General features: G+C 52.6%; 4 protein-coding genes across 6 annotated transcripts; 3 read left to right on the top strand and 1 right to left on the bottom strand.

Moving 5' to 3' along the window:
• The first annotated feature begins 13 nt into the window (after nucleotides 1-13).
• On the top strand, nucleotides 14-7,446 carry MRPL48 (mitochondrial ribosomal protein L48). 3 transcript variants are annotated; one of them, XM_040056257.2, is made up of 10 exons: nucleotides 41-209; nucleotides 948-1,667; nucleotides 4,002-4,054; nucleotides 4,351-4,388; nucleotides 4,702-4,787; nucleotides 5,381-5,553; nucleotides 6,175-6,277; nucleotides 6,813-6,902; nucleotides 6,994-7,069; nucleotides 7,339-7,446. In XM_040056257.2, exons 2-9 carry the CDS (start codon nucleotides 1,536-1,538, stop codon nucleotides 7,066-7,068), a joined length of 750 nt encoding a protein of 249 aa, XP_039912191.1. In that variant the 5' UTR covers nucleotides 41-209; nucleotides 948-1,535; the 3' UTR covers nucleotide 7,069; nucleotides 7,339-7,446. The 3 variants fall into 3 exon arrangements, with proteins under 3 accessions (XP_039912192.1, XP_039912191.1, XP_039912193.1); XM_040056258.2 differs by lacking the exon at nucleotides 7,339-7,446 and having other exon boundaries at nucleotides 14-209; nucleotides 6,994-7,209; XM_040056259.2 differs by lacking the exons at nucleotides 41-209; nucleotides 948-1,667; nucleotides 7,339-7,446 and adding an exon at nucleotides 2,982-3,256 and having other exon boundaries at nucleotides 6,994-7,209.
• Nucleotides 7,447-8,003: 557 nt separating this feature from the next.
• Nucleotides 8,004-9,149, bottom strand: LOC120749111 (cytochrome c oxidase assembly factor 4 homolog, mitochondrial). Its single transcript, XM_040056260.2, has 2 exons — nucleotides 8,805-9,149; nucleotides 8,004-8,607 (listed from the first exon to the last, which is right to left on the bottom strand). Exon 2 carries the CDS (start codon nucleotides 8,599-8,601, stop codon nucleotides 8,362-8,364), a length of 240 nt encoding a protein of 79 aa, XP_039912194.1. The 5' UTR covers nucleotides 8,602-8,607; nucleotides 8,805-9,149; the 3' UTR covers nucleotides 8,004-8,361.
• Nucleotides 8,848-14,559, top strand: PAAF1 (proteasomal ATPase associated factor 1). The gene is made up of 12 exons (XM_040056256.2): nucleotides 8,848-9,002; nucleotides 9,080-9,120; nucleotides 9,583-9,686; nucleotides 10,021-10,110; nucleotides 10,548-10,646; nucleotides 11,312-11,462; nucleotides 11,833-12,027; nucleotides 12,351-12,442; nucleotides 12,731-12,846; nucleotides 13,426-13,508; nucleotides 13,752-13,834; nucleotides 14,162-14,559. Exons 1-12 carry the CDS (start codon nucleotides 8,956-8,958, stop codon nucleotides 14,234-14,236), a joined length of 1,176 nt encoding a protein of 391 aa, XP_039912190.1. The 5' UTR covers nucleotides 8,848-8,955; the 3' UTR covers nucleotides 14,237-14,559.
• Nucleotides 14,560-14,737: 178 nt separating this feature from the next.
• Nucleotides 14,738-18,422, top strand: DNAJB13 (DnaJ heat shock protein family (Hsp40) member B13). The gene is made up of 8 exons (XM_040055680.1): nucleotides 14,738-14,805; nucleotides 15,445-15,548; nucleotides 15,755-15,916; nucleotides 16,180-16,337; nucleotides 16,901-17,014; nucleotides 17,625-17,738; nucleotides 17,825-17,901; nucleotides 18,248-18,422. Exons 1-8 carry the CDS (start codon nucleotides 14,738-14,740, stop codon nucleotides 18,399-18,401), a joined length of 951 nt encoding a protein of 316 aa, XP_039911614.1. The 3' UTR covers nucleotides 18,402-18,422.
• Nucleotides 18,423-19,691: the final 1,269 nt, after the last annotated feature.

Genomic DNA, 19,691 nt, shown 5'->3' with positions numbered 1-19,691 from the left:
TCCCTGGGCTACGGGCCGGGAATGGTTCGGGTTGGGAGGGACGCGGAGAATCAGCCAGTTCCACCCCCTGCCACGGACCGCGACACCTTCCCCCAGGACAGGCTGCACCGAGCCCCATCCTTGGACACTTCCAGGAATCCAGGGGCAGCCACAGATTCTCTCGGCACCGTGTGCCGGGGCCTCGCCGCCTTCACATCCTCAGCATCAGGGTAAGGGCTGCAAGGTGTACCCAGGCCGCACGGGCGTGGGGGAGGAACCAGCAAAGTCCTTAAAACCAAAGGCTTAATCCTAAACTGGTGCAGATGCTCCTTTCAGAGGAGCATCTCTGGGGAGCAGATCCCTCGCAGCAGGGTGATGTTTCCCAGGAAGGTCAGTGATCCCCACTGTCATCCTTTGACAGTGGCTGAGGACCCGCCACCTTTTGCTGCAGGGGCCAGCTTTCCCTTTCACTATTTTCTGTCCATTTTCCCCCACTCTAGCCTCAAAGTTCAGTGTTTTGAGAGGTTCTGAGGTGCATCCTGGCCCCTCCTGTTTAAACTTTGGCTGGGAGATTATTCCAGAGCATCTCTGCTCTGGTAGTCAGGGAAATGGCATCTGCTACATGTTTAGTTTTGAAAGCCTTTCTATTTTTGATCATTTCATTTATACTCCCTCAGTGTGATTAACTGCTTCACCAAGGGTTGGGGTTTTTTCACCAAGGCCTTGACGTACCAGAGAACTAAAGGAGGAAAATGTGTCTTGAATCAGGTGATGAAATTTAAACAAGTTTTAATAGATATGAGCAGAATCTCCCACCCAGCTCTGCAGCACCTGGCATCTGGGAGTGCTTCCACACTGGTTGTGGCTGCTCTCCTGCACCACAGAGAAGGGGAATCCAGACTGGTAGAGAACTGGCCTGACGTGATTTCAAATATTAAACCCATATATTGTCCTTGTTTTTGTATCAGGGTGCATTCCAGGATCTTTGCCGAGGCAAAGAAACAGCTGAAGGCAGAAAAGGAGACACGCGAAACAGAGGTTTTCTTCTAAGGTCTATTTGAACACTTCTCGATTGATTTCCTCCTTGGATAAGTCTGAAAAGAAATGGAGGCAAGGCATGGAAAGCCTTAAAAAGGAGGAAAAGCTACCTGGAATTTTTTTAGTGTGGTACAGAAAAAGGAAATCATTGCGTCACCTCAGCTTCTCCATGTAAACGTCACAAAAAGGTTTGGAAGTTGTGCTCCTGCAGCAGGGAGTCGGCTCCCTGGCTGTGAAACGATGCAAAAGGCAAAGAAAGGCACATTCCAGTTGGAAATAAGGACCATGTCCTAACAGGGTGCTCAGCCACCAGAAAAAGCTACCAAGAGCGGCACTATCTTTGTATCCGGGAAAAATCGAGAGGAGCCTTTGTGAGAAAGATGCTTTCACAAAGAGAGGAGTGATCTGCTTCCATAAAGCCATAAGTCACTGGAAACCTATCGACTGCGACGTGCAGGAAACTGAATTCTGTGATTTAACACTCCCTTTTGGCCTTGAAATGTATCCATCTATGATAGATGTCAGAGACATTCCTCGGTGGAGAGGTGGACTCGTTTCTCATGGAGACAAAAAGGACAGCTCATTGGGAGGGGGGATCTCAGCCTGGGGCAATGCTCCCTCCTCAGCCACCTTTTGTGGGAGGAAGAAAGGTGAGTCTCCCAGAGGGGCAGAGGGAATTAAGGGGTGCAGTCCTGCTCCATGTGCACACGGCAATGGAGGGCAGGGAATTGGGAGTCATCCTCTACCTCCTCTTAATTGTGGTGCTCATCACAGCTTCCCCTACAAATACAGGACCAGCAGCCCCTCCTCAATTTCCTCTGGGCCTTCAAAGATCATGGGAGGAAAAGCCCAGGTTTCCTGGAGTGGGAGTGCCGGCCTTAACCCAGCTCAGTCTCCCACAGTGATCCTTAGTCAGGCGTCATTCCCAGGCTGGCCCTGCCTGGGGCTCACCAGATGGGATCAAAGGGCAGGATAACATCCACGTGGGCAGTTCTGTCACGTCCTGGGAGCACCAGGAAAACACAGCTTAGAACACATGTCCTTGCACTGTGCAGCAGAGAGCAAAGGTGCCGTGGATCCCCTCTGCTCTCTCCATGTGCTGGGCAAGTGGAGACACAAGCCTTGTCCTTTCACATTCCTTCTGTCCCCCCTGTGCCCCAGCACAGAGGGGATGGACATCAGGGGTGTCCAGTGTGTGTCTGGAGCTCCAGGCACTCAGAAATGCAGGACAGGGCTGAATCACAGAGCAGGGAATGAGCTTGCCACATGGATGAACTGGAGGGAGAAAGTCCATCAGGAGCTCTGACAGCTCCAGCAAGAGCAGTTGGAGCAGCCATCAGTCAGGAGAGCGGGAAATCCTGACTCAAAACCCAGCTCCCAGGCATGGGAACAGCTCCAAGAAGGAGACTCAGGGATGTGGGCTCCAGAGTGAGGATCTGCTATGGAAGAAGGGGGAAACTGGAGCCAAACTGCAGAGAAGGGAGCCAGGAGGAGGGAATACATCGTGTGGGAAATTAGGGTTTGTGTGGAAGAGGCAGCTGGACATGGGATGGGTTTTCCTGAGCCAACTCCAGACTGTCAGGCCCGGCAGTCAGAGAACCACATGCCCACCTCTTCCCAGGCAGATGCGCTGTTCTCCCACTGGGAAATCAGAGAGAAGGTCCCCTCCAGCGCAGCTTTCCTACGCTTAGGATTTCGTGATTGTAATACTATTTTTTTGTAAAGATTCTTTTTAACTAAGCGGCCGCTGCACCACCCCGGGGCAGGGCCAGTCAGTGCTCCCGGCACGGCCACGTGGCCATGCCACACTCAACATGGCCGCCGCGCCGTGATGGACGTGTCTGACGACCAATCAGTGTGCTAGGACGGGTGTGGGGCGGGCCGCGTTGTGATGGACGCAGGGCAAGGGGCGCTGTGCAGCCGCTGCCACATGGCGGCGCTGTCGGCTGCGTTTGGGCGGGCAGGAACGAAGTGTCCGCCATTACCGTCCGCACCCCCGCGCCCTCCCCGCCGCCTCCTTCAGGGTACCAGGGCCCCGCCAGTACCGCGGGTTGTCCAGAAGTTGTTGCCTACGGGAGTTCTCGGTGGGCGGAGCGGGGAGCTGTCCGAAAATTAGAATTCCCCGGAGGGACCGGTGGGCGGAACGCAGGGAGGGAGCCGAGTGGGGTCTACCGAAGCACGGAGGGGGAACGCTTTGAGCGACGGACCGCAGCGCCGGATAATGGCGGCGGTGCCGAAGGTACCGGGGATGGCCACCGGGAGTGGGAGCGGGAACGGGAAAGGACGGGGGGACAGAGGGAAGGGGAGGAACAGAGGAGTAGCCTTGGTCCTTGGGACGGCTGGGGCTGCCTCAGCCCTGCTACTGGGAGCCCTGATCCGACCCTGGTGTGGTTTCGGAAGGAAGTGTGGGGGTGATCCTGAGCGGGTCCAGATCTTGAGATCTTGCCCTTGATCCGTCTTGGTGCTCCTGGACCAGGGACTGAAACACCCACACACCCCTGCTCCCTATACTCACACACCTAGGGGTCATCCCAACCCCATTACAACCCTCGTCTCCCTGGGCCCTGTCAGATCGCTGTCCCTCTACATTGCCACTTTTGGGACATCGGTGTTTATGCCCCACCCTGGTTCGGCGACAGCAAAGCTCTTTGCCAGATGGATGAGCTGTCTCCCTCCATCCGTGTAGAGGTGGGACAAGCACGAGGGTTGTTCATGGACTATCCACTGGCAGTGTTAGCCACTGGCAGCGCTGTCCAAATGTTCCTGGAATTCGGGCAGCCTCGGGGCTCTGCCCATTCCCTGGGAGGCCTGGGCAGTGCCCAGCACCCTCTGGTGAAAGAACCTTTCCCTGATACCCTGCATAAACCTTCCCTGACACAGCTCCAGCCGTTCCCTCGGGTTCTGTCCTAGAGATGTAGTAACTTGGGGGTGTTGGTGAAAATTCCCAGGCGATCTGCCACCCTGTTGTGTTTTAACCACTGCAGGTGCTGTGCTCGGAGAAGGGAGTGTTGCTCAGGCAGCTGTTTGCCCTTAGCAGGTGAGAAAACATAGGTAACGAAAAAAATGCTTTTTTTTCCTTTGCTTTTTTTTGTCTTCTTTTTTTTCCTTTTTTTTTTTCTTTTTTCTTTTTTCCAAATCTAATAGTGGGGGTAAGGCTGAGGTGAGAGCTGAAAGGGTTGTGTGGTGGGAAGAAGTGGGAGTCTTTGTGCTGATGGGATCAGGTCGTGCCTTTGCAAGAGGGTACTGATTTTTCCATAAGTGAGGGAAATCAGAGTTGTTAATTATTGTCTTGTTTCTTACAGATTTTTAAAATCATTATCTTGTTTTCTACAGAGCAGCAACAGCCAGAGAAAACCGCCTGTGTGCTGCAGGTAAGGTCTGTTGTCAATCTAGCTTTGAGGCAAAAATTCACTTCCCTTAAATAAGTATTAAACATTGGAGCATTTGTGTTTTGTTTTGGGATTTTTTTGTTTTCGTTTTTATTTTTGTCTACTTTGGACTGGTTAAATAACCAGATCAGGTGCTCTGCCATTTCCCAATGTTTTTTTTTCCTAATGTGTTCCTCTTTTTTGCCCTGTTCTTGGCTAAGGAAGTGGTGTTATGTGACCGTAATTTGCGGCTCTCAGAGCGCCTGTAGGTGTTTGTTTGCAACTGGAAACAAGTTTGCTCTGCTTTCATTTTCAGGTGATGCACTCCTGGGTTGCCACAGATCCTACAGGTCCCGACCTACACATGGAATTGGGAAGTTTAAATACCTGCTCCCAAAGGAGGTAGGCAGAAGCACTTCCCTCTGTGCTTGCTTTCCCAAGGTAATCCTGAAGCACATGGATGCCCCATCTCAGAAGGCCAGGTTCGATAGGGTTTGGAGAAACCTGGAGTAGTGGAAGGTGTGCCTGTCCATGGCAGGGTGTTGGAATGGGATGATATTTAAGGTTCCTTCCAATCAAAACTATTCCATGAAGTACCCAGTCACCACACTTCCTTTTGTCCAGTAGATTCCTGTGGAACTGAATGGGGAGCTTTGGAAGGGAGGAACTCCTTCCTGATGCTGAATTTAACACCAGAACTATTCCAGAATATTGTGAGCAGGTCTCACTTGCATGTAACCTTTTCACACACCCTGAGATTTGCAAAGACATCTGTTTGTGTGGAAGAGAAAACAACAAGAAGTCAGCTTCCTTTTAGACAGGAACTGAAATAAGCAACAGGTTTATTTCCACTGGTTTTACAGTGAAGAAGAAATTAACCAGAGCATGAGCATGTTTTCTGTGTGACACCATCCAAGAGCTGAACCTTTATTCCCAACATTGTTCAAACCAGATAATTTCTATTTTATTTCATTGTATTTTCTTTTGGAAAACAGGTTCCAAAGAAGAAAAAGGAAAAAGTTCAGATGAAAGAGATCGATGCTGGCACTGAGTACCAGTATGGAGACATCAACATCCAGATGACTTCCTACGATCTCTGCCTGGTGGAGCATTTTGCTCAGTATGTGCACAGACTCTGCAACCGTCTCTCGATCCGCGTCACTGAGAGGTATGAGGAAATCTGTCCCTCTGGATTGTGACTCCCTGCACGTCAGGGCACTCTCCAGTCTCCCCAAAATACTCCCATTTGGATGTAAATCCAAACTTCTCACCTGCCCTGTGCTCTCCTCTTGTGTATCTGTCCAGTTTTGGATGCTTTATTTATACCAGGAGGGCTGTGGGAATGGGGATGAGGGGGCTGAGGTCTCTGACTATTGAGCAGAGTCTGATCAGTGGATCCAGTCACATTCCCATTAAAACAGAGGTGTCAACAATGTATTTTGAGTGGTGCATAGCAGCAGCAGAGTTTAGCTGCCCCAAAAGACAAAATAAATCAGAACTGTTGCTTTTCTTGGACTATGAAGAAGTTAAAAGTTCTCAGGCTGGTATTTGAAGCTAATCCAGGTTTTTGCTGGCAGCGATGCTGCAGAGCTTCCTCCTTATCTCCTTCCAGCAAAACACCCGGCCCCTGCCAGCACAGCACCTGATTTGCAAGATACATCCTTTGCATAATTTATTTCCCATGAAAAGTTAATCTCCTTCTCCATTCTGTGCTGTGGAGGTTGATTCATCCCTGTACAGTAGTGTCAATATCCTGCCTGTCCTAAGCACTGCCCTCTGGCTTCTGCAGCTACGCCATGCCCACCAAAACCAACGAGGTGCTGTTCATGGAAGAGAGGGGATCCAAAATGCAGCTGGATGCAGTCCTTACCACCCACCAGAGGGTTGTCCAGGTAGGAGCTGGGATTTGCTGACAGTGCTGCAGCACTTCCCATCACGGGCTTCCCAAACCCCTCAAACATTTAACAGATGAAAGGCATCATTTGGGCACAAATGGAAGCAGAAAGTCTAATTATGTTTTCTGCTGAGCATTGCTCCTAAACTAGAGAACCAGGAGGATTTCATGGCTCTGTGTTTCAGGCAGAAGATTTATTATCTATTTGCTTCAGAGTAATTGATATGAGGGGTAGAAGAGTCATGTTTCAGGATGGGTGATTGGAGAAACTCACAGGGATAGATGGGATACTGGGAAGGAATTGTTCCCTATGAGGGTGGGGAAGCCCTGGCACAGGGTGCCCAGAGCAGCTGTGGTTGTCCCTGGATCCCTGGCAGTGCCCAAGGCCAGGTTGGACAGGGCTTGGAGCAGCCTGGGATAGTGGAAGGTGTCCCTGCCCATGGCAGGAGTGGCACTGGATGATCTTTCAGGTCCCTCCCAACCCAGAGTATCCTGGGAGTGTTCCCCTGCAGCTCTGTCATTTCTGCTTTCAGATCCGTGGTTTGAGTTCGACATTTGCTCCCGTACTGCTGGAAATCATTCAGAGTAACCAGCCTGAGGGGGTCCATCTGCTGATGAAACAGGTATAGTTACATTTCCCAATGCTTTCCCTTTGGGAAGCAGAGAAAGGGTTTGTGTGATGCTGATTTGTGGTGGTTTTCCCTCCCTCCACAGCACACAGAAGCCGATTTCAAGAGCCGACTGAAGTCTCGACCAGAGCTGGAAGAGCTGCTGGCAGAGATGTCCTGAGGTGAGGAACAATGTGCCATCCACGGGCTGTTCCAGCCTCCAGAGGGTGCTTCCATGAGCTCTGTACTGATAACTGGGTGAATAGGAAGGAATTCCCACTGCTGGCAGCTAGCTTGTCTCAATAAAAAGAAAGAATGTATTTATATCTGACTGGTTTGTACTGGGAGCAGAGGTGCCGCAATGAAATGTGGGTTTGCTTTCTTTCAGTTTTGATTTTTTTTTGGTTTTTTTGGTTGGTTTTTAATTCCTGCCTACTTTTGCTTTTGATAGGTGTGAGTTTCTGCAGAAATCTCTGTGTGTGAATAATGCTGTGCAGCAACAATCCCAGGAATTGTTGTAACCAAATTTGATGGATGCCAAGAGAAACTGTTCCAGAAACTGGTTTGTTTGCAGGCTTTTTCTCCTCCTTTCTAAGGACCAGCTCATGAAAAAGAGGGAAAATAACTAATTAATTTACACTTTCTCCAAACTGGGACTGTCCAGGTGCTGTTTGTGCTTCCATGCTCAGCCCCTCAGTATTCCCAGCACTCACATCCCTGGGAAATAGCCTGGAACCTTCCTTCTGGCAAAAGCCATGCAAAAAGCAATTTCATTTTCTTTCTCGCAGCTTACTTGCCAGCAAGTGGTGGTCAGATGAGAATCCCTTTTTTTCCCATTCCTAATTTTTCTGTGGCTTCCCAAGAGTTAAATCCCCTCCCCAGAAATTCCATTCTGTGGGATATGAGGTTATCACTGCTGGGAAAAGCCTTAGGATGGCACAGAGGACATGGAGTAAAAATCCATAGCAGGCTGTTCTGGAGCCAAGACCCAGCCTGAGTGCTGTGAATGCTTCTGGACTGGGACATTTTGGGTTGGAAATCCACAGCCACAGCACCATTTTGGTTGGAAAAGACCTCTGGAATCACTGAATCCAAGCTGTGCCCAGTCCCAACCTCATCACCAGCCTAGAGTGCTTAGTGCCATGTCCAGTCATTCTTGGACACCTCCAGGGATGGGAATTCCAAACCTCCCTGAGCAGTCCCTTCCAATGTTTAAAACCCCTTGCCATGAAGAAATTCCTCCCAATGTTCAGCCTGAGCCTACCATGGCACAGCTCGACTCTATATCCTCCAAACCAGCTACACCCCTTCCAACCCGCAGTTATCCCACTGGCACAGAGGAAGCCGAGGCATGACAAATTCCAGATTTAATTTCCCAGCAATTCCACGTGGATTTCCAAGCAATCAGATAGAAATAAAACCAAAAAGGGGAAATGCGCAGCTCCCTTTTTGCCGTGGGGCTGCCCGGGCGGTGTCAGTCCGTTGGCCGGGCCGGGCCGGGCCCGCGCTGCCGCCGGGCCATGCAGGCGCCGAAGGCTCGTAGCTCTTCCTGGCAATGCCGCCAGTCCTGCCGCTCCGCCATGCACTCCTGCAGCTGCCGGTGCTGCTCCAGGCAGCCGGTCCGCGCGATCCTGGCATCCAGGGGATCCTCGCCCTCCTCGGCCTCGCCCTGCTCCGCCGCCGCGCGGCTCCGGGCGTGCCCGGCCTTCTCCATGGAGAGCTGCGGGCGAGGGAGGCGGCGGTGGCCTCGAGGGAACCCGCAGCCCTCTGCGCCCACCCCAGCCATGGGTGCCCAGCACCCTTCTCAACCCCCACCTTCACCTCCCAAGGGTCCCCGTTCCCCCAAGGATGTCCGGCACCCTCCGCGATCCTCATCCCACCCATGGGTGCCCCCTCCCCAGCAGGCAGCCCCCGTACCGGCGCGGCTCCTTTAAGGAGGGAGCTGGGCGCGGCACTTCCGGGACGTGGCACGGCCGCGGCGGCTCTCGTTGATTGGTGGGTTCCTCCGCTTCCGCGGGGGTCGACGGGAAGTAAGGAGGCGGAAGTGGATGCAGTTACCGCGGCAAAGATGGCGGCGACGCTGCGGATCCAGAGCGACTGGAGCCGGGCGTTGAGGTGGGAACGGTTCTTTTTTTTGTCTCTGTCCTTATTCCGGTCCCTGCCCCGCTCACGGCCGCTTCTTCTCTCTGCAGCAAGGACGAGGGCGAGGCCTGGCTGAGCTGCCGCAGCCCCGGTGAGTGGCCTGAAGAGGCCTCGAGGGAGCCGTGGGGATGAGAGGGGATCGGAGAGGATGGAGAGGATTCTGGGAGTGAAGGGATTTTAAGGAGCCTGTGGAGCAGAAGCGGGTGGGGGTGGTTAGGTGACCCTGTGGGATAGGTGCTGGTGGGGGGGTGTCCCGTGTGTTAGCAAGGAACGGGGCTGCTGTGGTGCCTTGGGGTTCAAACGGGGGCGCGGGTGGTTGGGCGTCCCTTGGTTTAAAAGGGACTGGCGTGGGTCGGGGTTCTCTCTGGTTTTAAAGGGGATGGGGTCTTCTGGGCGTCCTGTTGGCACCAGGAGGGGATGGGGGAGTTTGAGTCCCTTGTGGGAGAGGAGAAGGAGGTGAGGGTGGGTGGGATTCCTCTGAGTTGGAGGGTCCCTGTGCATGTCGGGGCTCTGGGCTATGAGGGTGCTGGAGCTGACAGCTGCTGTCCCCCAGGGAAGCCCACGCTGTATGGCAGCGTCACCCGGCGTGGGCTCAGCTCCGACGGCATCCCAGACATCGTGGCCTCCGAGGGATTCGTGGTTGGGGAAGTCACCAAGGTGCCAGGGTTGGGTTGAGGGTTGGTGACCAGCCCCCGTGCACAAAGGGGGTCACTCTGACAGCCTATGCTGTCGCCCTGTCCTTGCACAGTCCTGTCCCAATGTGCAGAGCCCTGGAGCTGGTCCCTACCATTCCACAGGGCTGTCTGGCCAGGCTGGAGCAGCCATCCCTCCCCACCTTTGTCCTGAGGAGATGAGTCCCACACTGACCCTTCCATCGCTTTTCAGGCTCTGGGATCCCACAGCTGGGTCCAGGCCACAGTTCTACCTCGGCAACCTCTGTTTCAGGACTAACAGCGCTTCTAACTACTTTTTTCCTTGTTTCCTCCCCTAGAAAAGCATCCTCATTTCTTGTCCTCACGAAAATGTGTCTGCAAAGTTCCTGGCTCCATACACAAGTTTTTGTAGAATTCATCAGAAAAGCGTGAGTAGCCTTGTGAGGTGGGAATCTCTGGGTGTCATTGGCAACCCTCACATCCCTGTCTGTGGTGTCCTCGCAGTGAGGGGCAGCCTGGAGCGTGGATTGGTGTGTGAGGGGTTGCAATGGACATGGAACTGTGATCTCGTGGTTTAGGAATGGTGTTCCCACTGAAACTCCCTGGAACATGTGCCCCTCACTCCTTCTCCCCTCCCCCTGCAATGGGATGGAAAGAGGGATTGGAGGCACAAAAGGCAAAAATCAGGGTTGAGATAAGAACAATTTACTGAGAACAGCAAGAAAAGAAACAATAACAATAATATTAATTAACAAATGTGTAGGGCAGGGAAGAGATACAGATTTATATATGTAATATATGTGTATATATAATTTATATACAGAATTATATAAAGCTAATTCCTGGTGCTTTTGCCTTCCTGCAGATCACCTGCCTTGATATTTCCAGTGGTGGAGGACTCGGTGTGTCTACCAGCACGGATGGGACCATGAAAATATGGCAGGCTGCAAATGGAGAAATAAGAGTAAGAGCATCTGGCTTGGATGTTTTGTGTTGTCTGTGACATTCCTGGAGTACTGAAGGCTGTGACTTTGGTTAGGCTGTCCACCCCTGTGAAGAATCTGGCTTTTTAATGAAAAGCTAATTGAAATTGGGCATCTTTGGAGGCTTTAAGTCAAATCTGTTGGAAAAGGTGGCTTCTCCAAAGAGGGTGTTGCTCAGAGGGGTACTCAGGAATGACAGGTCACTGACAGCCCCTATCCTGCATGGTAAAAGGCACTGAATTTCTTACGAAAGAGAGAAGAGGGAATGAAAAAGATTTTGGTGCTGGATTAGCCACAAGCTGGCTTGTGGCCTTCCCAGTAATAGAGGGGGAAAGATCCTTCTTGTGGAGCTTGACCTGTCAGCTTCTTGTTTGGCAGAGGATAAAGACATTTAACCTGTAATTAGAAGCAAACATAGTGTCTTTTGCCATGCAACTAGCTGCTCAAATGGTAGAGGGAGGCCCAAAGTCACCTCTTTGAGCGTCCCAAATTCAGACCAGTCCATTCCAGCAATGCAGACCCAGAGGATTTGAGTTTAATCCTTTGCCCATGTGAGAATGCCAAGTTTTCCAGTATCATAACTCGACAACTGCTCGGCACGAGGATGATGGCAATGGAACTAGCACGTAGTTCTTTGTTTTTCCAGAGACTTTTGGAAGGCCATGTGTATGATGTGAATTGTTGCAGGTTTTTCCCATCGGGCCTCGTGGTTCTGAGTGGGGGAATGGATGCCCAGCTAAAGATCTGGTCAGCAGAAGATGCCAGCTGTGTAGTAACATTTAAAGGTCACAAAGGAGGTACAAAGCCCTTAAAATGCTTCGTTTGCTGTGTGTGTACTCGCCTTGCACTGCAGGGCCGATGTCCGGTTGCCAGCCTGCTGCACTCTGTGTTTGATGTCTGGAATGCGGCATCTGATGCTACCTCAAATTATCTCTTCCCTGAGCTACCAATTGCTGTGTCCAGGCTCTGGTTTTCCCTGTCCCATGAGGAGCTGGGCTGGATTGAGAGGTTAACAAACCCCATGGCTGGCTGCCCTAAACTTGATTAACTCAAACCCTCACCTTGTGCTGTCACTGGGGTCAGTGGCCTGGAGCCAGCAGTCGTGTTCAGCTTGGGAAATCAGGTGCTTTTTATGTCTGTCTGAACACAGTCTTGGGTTTCATGCAGGTATTTTGGACACTGCCATTGTGGACCGAGGGAGAAATGTCCTGTCCTGCTCCAGGGATGGCACTGCCCGTCTCTGGGACTGTGGGAAGTCTGCCTGCCTGGGCGTCATCGCTGACTGCGGCTCTCCTGTCAACGGCATCGCCGCGGGCACTGCCGACAACTCCCTGAACCTGGGCACACCCGAGAAACCTCCCAGTAAGGGGCTTGACCTTAAAATCCCCCTTCACTTCCCTGTCCCAAACTGCTTAGGTTTGTCACCGGTAATCCCAAGTGTCTGGAATGCTGCTCCATGCCCTTGGGAAGGGAACAGGGCGCTTCAGTCCTGGGTGGAATTCAGCCCTGTCAAGTGGTTTGAGTGATGAAGAGTGTGCTCTGCATGGTTACTGGCCTTCCTGGTGTCTTGGGATCTGGAGGAATCTTGCCAAAATTCAGCTGGGGTGATCCAAGCTGTTGGGTTCTGATCCCACCAAGATTTGTTGTGTAGCTGCTGCTGGAATTACCTGTTGTCCTTTTGCCAGGTGAACGGGAGGTGGGGACAGAAGGGAAGATCCTGCTGCTGGCTCGAGAGGACAAGAGGCTTCAAGGAGTGGGACTGCAGAGCAGGCAGCCAGTAAGGATCTGGGACTGTCAGAGCACTGGGATGGGGAATTGAGCCAGGTGAAACCTAAACTGGAGGAGAGGCCAAAGCCTGGTGCAATAAAGGGATGCTCTCTTTCTTTCCTCCTGGATGGATTTTTATGTGAGGAGTAAGAATTGCTCAGGATTTAACTTGGGAACGGGGAAGACAATATTTAAAATTAAACAGAGGCAGCTGTACTGTCTTCTAAATAAATAATTACTGCTTCACTCTCATGGGTGTCCCACGTGTCTGACACTTGGTTTGCTTCCAAATCCTCAGGTGTTCCTCTTCGTTGGATCTGATGCCTTCAACTGCTGCACGTTCCTGTCTAGCACCTACATTCTGGCAGGGACTCAGGATGGGAACATCTACCACCTGGATGTGAGAAACACGAAGTGAGTGAGTGCCTGGGGCAACCAGCCATGTTTTGGTTGGAAAAGAGAGTCAGGCAGAGAGTGCTGCCAGGCAGTGCCACTTCCAAGGGGTGCATCCCATTGCACCGGGAGCTCCTGAGCCTCTTGCATTATGTTGATGTGCTTTGTGTATTGTTGTACAAACAGTTGTATAATTTTATATTTATATAATCTGTGTGCATATACCTGTAGATAAATTGGGCAGAAAACTTCCTAACATTGATATTCCCCCCTCCCACACATCCCATTTCTTTTCCTCACTTGAATGTCTTTGTAGGATCCTGGCATTTACTCTGATCCTCATTCCAGCATAGGACTGGAACTGAGCTGTGGAGTTTTATTGCTGTTCCCTTCTAACTCAGTCCATAGGGAAGAATCTTGGAATGGTTTGGGCTGGAAGGGACCTTAAAGCTCCTTCAGTTCCCCCTGTTCCCACGGGCAGGGACTTTCCACTACCCCAGGCTGCTCCAAGCCTGTCATTGGACACTCCAAGGGATCTAGGGGAAGTCACAGCTTCTCTGAACAACAATCCTCATCCCTTGTTTCTGCTCCTTTTCCTAGTGCTCCAATCCAGGTGATCCATAGATCAGGAGCACCAGTGCTTTCCCTGCTCCCATACCGAGATGGATTTATTGCCAGCCAAGGTAATTCCAGGGCTGTTTTGTGCCCACGGAAATCCTGTAATCAAGTCAAGGAGCCTTGTGCTCTTTGGGCATTGTCCTCTTGCTCTTGGCTTTGGGATTTCCACCCTCCACGTCCCTCATATCCCTCCAAAATGGGGCCTCCAAGGCACGTCTCACCCACTGGAGCTTTTTCCCTGTGGAATTTCTGTTTGTAATTAAGAGCGTGGCTTCTTTCACTGATTGGCTGCTGTTCCTTCCTTGCAGGGGATGGCACCTGCTTCATTGTTCAGCAAGACCTGGATTATGTCCTGGATCTCACTGAGGCCGACTGTGACCCCGTGTACAAGGTGAGGAGCTTGGGGTATCCCTGGGGAGAAAGTGGGCAGTGGGATTGAGGTTTGACCTGCACAACACAAAGCAGGAGAAACGCTTTTCCACATTTAATTTTCCCTTTGGATCTGATAGAAGAACCCTTGTATGAGGACACATCTGCTCCCTAAACTCTGGTGGGACCTGGAACAGTCCTTTAAAGCCTACTAGTGGCGTTCCAGGAGGCAATCCCTTCCTTTTGCCTTTGTGAAAGTCCAGAAGGAAAGCTCATCTCAGAGGATTTCACTGGGAGCCATCACTTGGAAAACGCTTTGTGTAAATACTGCCTTTTTTTCCTTCTTCAGGTGGCTTCTTGGGAGAAGGAGATCTACACGTGCTGCAGGGATGGGATAGTGAGGAGATATCAACTTTCTGACTAAGTGTTTGAAGGAGCCAAGTAGATGGTCAGAAAGGCTTGTCCCAGATGATTTTCCTGGGATGTGTGTGTACAAGTTTGAGGCTGTTGTGGTGACCAGGCTCCATACACAGAGTGTTTTTGTAACAGGTCATTTTTTTTTCCTACTACACAACTGGGATCAATTTTTAATTTAGACAGGATCTTGTGTTGTGATGATGTTGTGGCTGCGTTTCCAGTGCTGAAAAAATGCTGTTTGTAGTGGGGGGAAAATGAATAAATAAAGGGGGAGAGGGGGTGCAGTGAAAGTGACTATCACAGAATGGAGTGAGATAAATCGCTGCTTTGATAACAGCTGTGTTCGCACATGTATTTCCACGAAAACTTGGGGATTTATAGGAAAAGAGATGCGGGGTGAGGGTTGGGCGGTGCTGGCAGAGTGCGGAAGTGAGCGGGAGAACTACGTTTCCCGTGATGCCCCGCGCGGCGCGGACCGGCAGTCGCGTCGCTATAGCAACGGGACGCCATGGGGCTGGACTACTACGCCGTGCTGGAGCTGGACCGCGGCGCTACCGCCGACGACATCAAGAAGGCGTGAGGGACCCCCGGCATCAGAGAGACCCCCTGGGCCGGGGGAGCCGGGGGGTGGCGGTGGGAGCGGGGCGGCCCCGGCAGTGGCTGTCCTTGGCCATCCCCCGTGCCCCACAGCGCGGACTGGGAGGAGGGAAAAGGGTCTGGGGGCTGTGCGGGGCAGCCCGGGCTAGATGTGGGGATGGGGTATCTCCGGCCCCATTCTGTGTGTCTGGAGGGGCTATGGAGATACTCCCAGAGGGGCTGGAGCCCCTCTGCTCTGGAGCCGGGCTGGGAGAGCTGGGGGTGCTCACCTGGAGAGAAGGCTCCAGGGAGAGCTCAGAGCCCTTCCAGAGACCAAAGGGGCTCCAAGAGAGCTGGAGAGGGACTGGGTACAAGGCATGGAGGGACAGGACACAGGGAATGGCTTCCACTGCCAGAGGGCGGGGATGGATGGGCTATTGGGAATAAATGGTTCCCTGTGAGGGTGGTGAGGCCCTGGCACAGGTTCCTCAGAGAAGCTGCGGCTGCCCCTGGATCTCTGGAAGTTGCTCCAAGCCCTCTCCAGCCTGGAATAGTGGAAGGTGTCCCTGCCCATGGCAGGAGGTGGGAACGAGCTGGGCTCCAAAGTCCCCTGAGGCCAAAGCATCCTGTGATCCCTAGCTATCGGAAGTTGGCCCTGAAGTACCATCCATTAAAATGCAAGGAGCCCTGGGGGCCGAAGAGATTCCAGCAGCTGGCAGAGGCCTACGATGTGCTCAGCGACCGTAAGTGGGGAGAGTCCCCTGACTGCAGGGGCAGGAAGGGGGTGTGAATTCCTGGCAGGACCCACAGCTCAGCTGGGAACTGGCACACACTCCCATTCCATCCCCTGCTGTTCCTGGGAACCTTCTTCAGCAGCCTCCACCCAAACAAAACCTGGATCTCAGGCTGGGGCTCTCCCTCAATTCCCAACACTTCCTTGTATCCTAAGCTATGAAGAAAGGCATCTACGACAAATTTGGGGAAGAGGGGCTCAAAGGTGGGATCCCCTTGGAGTTTGCGAGCGACAACCCTTGGAGCGTCGGATACGTGTTCCACAACAACCCTGAAAAAGTCTTCAGGGAGTTCTTTGGAGGGGACAACCCCTTTGCAGGTAGGTTGGGAGACTTGGGGGTGGCTTGGCTCTGTCTGTGGCTGCCATGATTCCTTGGCAGCTGCCAGCTCAGAACATCAAGATTTCCAGGAATGCTTTCCTGCTGCTGTGACCCTTTCTGGGATTCACATCTAAAAGAGAGATTAGGGAGGCGAGGCTGCTCCTGGAGCAGTTCTGGGTGAGAGAAAGATGGGAGGGAAAGACCCTCGAGGGCCCCCCACTGTGACCCCAGTGAGGAGCTGTCCCTCTGCTCCCTCACACAGAGTTCTTTGCTGAGGATGGCTCGGAGGTGCTGCTGCCCTTCGGAGGGCCCCGAGGGCGGGGGGCCCTGCGGCAGGACCCCCCCATCGTGCGGGACCTCTACGTGTCCCTCGAGGACCTGTTCCATGGCTGCACCAAGAAGATTAAGATCTCCCGCAGGGTAGGGGCTCTGGGGGTGGAGGGCGTGGATTTTGGGGTGAGCTCCGCCCTCGGTGTGGGACACTGGGCATTTGGAGACAGCCCTGCCCCAGGAGCTTGTCGCAGGGAGGGATCATCACCAAATCCAGAAGGACATGAACCAGTGTTCTTCCCCCTCAGCTTGACAAAGGGAATTCAGCACAGGTGGCAATGTGGGAGCTGGTAGGAAGGGAGAGATGGATGGAGAAGGAGCTCAGTGTGTTCTGGGCTCCCATAACTCTGTTTTCACACGGCATTTTATCTCCTTTGTGTGCCCTGGGTGAGCTCTGTCCCCCTCCTCGCTGTCCCAGTCTCCTGGACCCAGCCCTGAGTCTCTCCTGCTCTAGGACATGAGGAAACATCCTCAAGCTGTGCCAGGGGAGGTTTAGGTTGGATACTAGTGAAAATTTCTGCGCTGAAAGGCATTGGAATAGGCTGCCCGTGGCAGTTGTGGAGTCCCCATTCCTGGAGGGATTTAAAGCTTTCCTCCGGTGAGCAGAGCACCCCTGACTCTCCCTCTTTGTGCCTCTCCCTGTGCACCCCCAGGTGATGAACGAGGACGGACACACGAGCACCATCAGGGATAAAATCCTAACGGTTGATGTGCAGCCGGGATGGAAACGCGGCACCAGGATCACCTTTGAGAAGGAGGGAGACCAGGTAAACACAGACTTACACAAGACTCAGGATTGGGATTATCCAGAGAGGGAGACTCCATGGCCCCCCTGGGCAGCTTTTCCAGTCCTGTGTCCACTCCATGAAAAAAGTTCTTCCATGAAGAAGTTGTGGTTTCCCATTGCTGAGGGTACTTGGCAGCGTGACCAACAAAGAGACACAGCATTACTGTGCTTAGAAGCACTCTCAGGAGCCATCCCTGCCTGGATTTTCCTTAGAGCAGGTTAAAGAAAAAGTAATTGGAAGGGGTGGTTTTCTTCCTGGCAGAAACATAGGTTTGGATTTGCCTTTGGCTGGGCAGGAGTCTTGGATAAAAGTCTCCATTTTATCTTAAGGGAACAAAATACCCTTCCCTTCTCTCTAGCCAGCTGAAAAGAGCAACAAAAGAGAAGGAAATTCTGTTAGTTTTCCCTGTATAGAAATAATTTTCGGGTTTCCAAGGACAGGTTGGATGTGGCTTGGAACAACCTGTTCTAGTGGAAGGTGTCCCTGCCTGCCCATGGCAGGGGGTGGAACTGAGTGAATTTTAACATCCCTTCCAACCCAAACCATCCTGGCATTCCATGATTCTGTGACCTTTTCTCCCCTCAAGTAGGGCCCAAACATCATTCCAGCTGACATCACCTTTGTTGTCCAAGAGAAGCTTCACCCAAGGTTCAAAAGAAGCGACAACAACCTCCTTTATGTTGCCAGCATCTCCCTGGCAAAGGTAAAGGGCCGAGGGAGGGGGCAGAGCTTCACCTTTGTGCTCTGGGGCTGCAGCAGCAGCCCCTGGTGCCACTCCATGCCCGGCAGGCGCTGACTGGATGCACCCTGGATGTGTGGACGCTGGATGGGAGGCTGCTGAACATCCCCATCAATGACATTGTGGAGTAAGTTCCAGGGGAAAACGGGGCTCAGAGATGAGCAGGTGCTTGGGAGGAACTTGGGGTGCTCCAAAGCCTTTTCCAGCAGGTTTGGGGCCACAGGAGGAGGAGGAGGTTGCCCACAGTGGGTGACTCTTCTGGTCTGGGCCCCTACTGCTGGGAGCAGAGGCAAGGAGAGGGCTGGGTGTGGGCAGATGCTGGAGCCTGGAAGAGAAGGACAGGCCCTGGTTGAAGCTGGAGGAGCAAATAACCTGAGAAACCCGCATGGGACTCTGCAGGTGGGGCTGGGGATCGTGGCTCCCACGTTGGGATCATCCCACAGCTCCTCTCAGCCCCTTCCTTTGCTTGGCAGCCCCAAGTACTACAAAATGGTACCAGGGGAGGGAATGCCGCTGGCTCAGGACCCCCAGCGCAAGGGGGACCTCTACATCTACTTTGACGTCCTCTTCCCCAAGAGGCTCAGCCCTGAGGTGAAAACACTCCTGAAGAGCATCCTCCAGCCCTAGGGACAGAGAGCTTCCCCCTCTCCCCCCTCCCTTATCCCTCCCCAATAAAGCTTTGGAGCCAGCACTGGGACTGTGCAGAAGTTCTTCCAAATGCTGGGAACCCTAAGACACACTAAGGTCATCCTAAAACAACAGCCCTGGGGCCTGGCCGGGGTCTGGCTGACTTTGTGGTCTCTGCTCTCCAGCTCCCCTGCTGCAGCAGCAGCTCTGCAGCCCCGAGGGAAGATTTGGGAGGGATGGAGGGAGGCACCCACCAGCCTCAGTGCTTTATTTTCCTAATCCCAGAATCTGTCCCTGCTGAAGCTGAGCCCTGACAACACAGGGAGGCGTCGGGTAACACTTGTGTTACCTTTTCCAATGGCACTCCAGGGCTGGGAGAATTCCCTAAAAAGGGGAGGAAACCCTGACCCTGCTGCCATCAGGTCCCATCGGGGTGGTTTATTGCAAGTACCAGAAAGGAATAAAGGGAAGCTGTGCCGGGAAAAGCAGTGCTGAAGGGAACGTGCCGGTGATATTCCCATGCCATCTCCAGTGTCAGCTGGAGCCTCACTTCAGGGTGGGTGAAATCAGCTGAATTCTAGGGAATTCCCTCAAGTCTCCCATAGGAACATCAGTGGGCGGGTGCGGATGAGGCTTTTAAACAGCCAATTCTATGGGCTATAAACCTGTCCTTCTCCCGATCCCGGCTGAAACCACAGATCCCCAGACACCACCGCTCCATCATCCCAAAGGAACTCCGGCATTCGCCTCTCCGCTTTCGCACAGCCACGGGCGGGCCCGGGCCGTCAGCAATGTCGCTTCCCGGGGAGTTAATCCCAGCGGAGAGGCGAGAGGAGCCCCGTGTCCCCGTGTCCCCGTGCCGGAGCCCACAGCCCGCTGCCCGCAGCACTTTAAACAAAAAAAAAAAAAAAAAAGAGAAGACCAAGAACGCTGGCCAAAGTGTGGGCATTCATTTAGTGCTGGAATTGTCCTTTCCTCTCCCAAAACTCAAACCATCACAGCCTTTTCCCTTTTCGGTTTAGTTTCGTACTGCAGGAGATGGTTTGGGTTTGGGCTTTTGAGGGTGGTTGGTTTTGGTGGGGTTTTGTTGTTTTTTTTTCTGTGAATTGGGTTTATTTTCTGTTTGTTTGTTTTGGGTTTTGCTAAACCCTCATTAACTCCACTCGCTCTGTTTGCCAGGGCTTAAGTAGCGCTTTTTTAAAAAGCAACCAATTAGCGCCTCATCAGCTTCAATTAGCGGAGACAAAAGCCGTGTAAATACAACGAGAGGGGGTGGCACAACATCCCGTA

This window comes from Hirundo rustica, chromosome 2, assembly GCF_015227805.2.
Source record: "Hirundo rustica isolate bHirRus1 chromosome 2, bHirRus1.pri.v3, whole genome shotgun sequence".
Lineage (NCBI taxonomy): Eukaryota > Metazoa > Chordata > Aves > Passeriformes > Hirundinidae > Hirundo > Hirundo rustica.
Note: the sequence above shows the minus strand (reverse complement) of the source record. Positions and strands in the feature narration are given on the sequence as shown.

Bases quoted from the DNA above. Each gene is read 5' to 3' on its own strand.
- MRPL48 (XM_040056257.2), top strand. From the start codon at position 1,536: ATGTCAGAGACATTCCTCGGTGGAGAGGTGGACTCGTTTCTCATGGAG. The intron at 1,668-4,001 runs GTGAGTCTCCCA...TAACCACTGCAG, and splicing joins CTTTTGTGGGAGGAAGAAAG to GTGCTGTGCTCGGAGAAGGG. The intron at 6,278-6,812 runs GTAGGAGCTGGG...TTCTGCTTTCAG, and splicing joins CCCACCAGAGGGTTGTCCAG to ATCCGTGGTTTGAGTTCGAC.
- LOC120749111 (XM_040056260.2), bottom strand. From the start codon at position 8,601: ATGGAGAAGGCCGGGCACGCCCGGAGCCGCGCGGCGGCGGAGCAGGGC.
- PAAF1 (XM_040056256.2), top strand. From the start codon at position 8,956: ATGGCGGCGACGCTGCGGATCCAGAGCGACTGGAGCCGGGCGTTGAG. The intron at 9,121-9,582 runs GTGAGTGGCCTG...GCTGTCCCCCAG, and splicing joins GCTGAGCTGCCGCAGCCCCG to GGAAGCCCACGCTGTATGGC. The intron at 12,443-12,730 runs GTAAGGATCTGG...CCAAATCCTCAG, and splicing joins GACTGCAGAGCAGGCAGCCA to GTGTTCCTCTTCGTTGGATC.
- DNAJB13 (XM_040055680.1), top strand. From the start codon at position 14,738: ATGGGGCTGGACTACTACGCCGTGCTGGAGCTGGACCGCGGCGCTACC. The intron at 15,549-15,754 runs GTAAGTGGGGAG...TTGTATCCTAAG, and splicing joins CTACGATGTGCTCAGCGACC to CTATGAAGAAAGGCATCTAC. The intron at 17,015-17,624 runs GTAAACACAGAC...CCCCTCAAGTAG, and splicing joins TTGAGAAGGAGGGAGACCAG to GGCCCAAACATCATTCCAGC.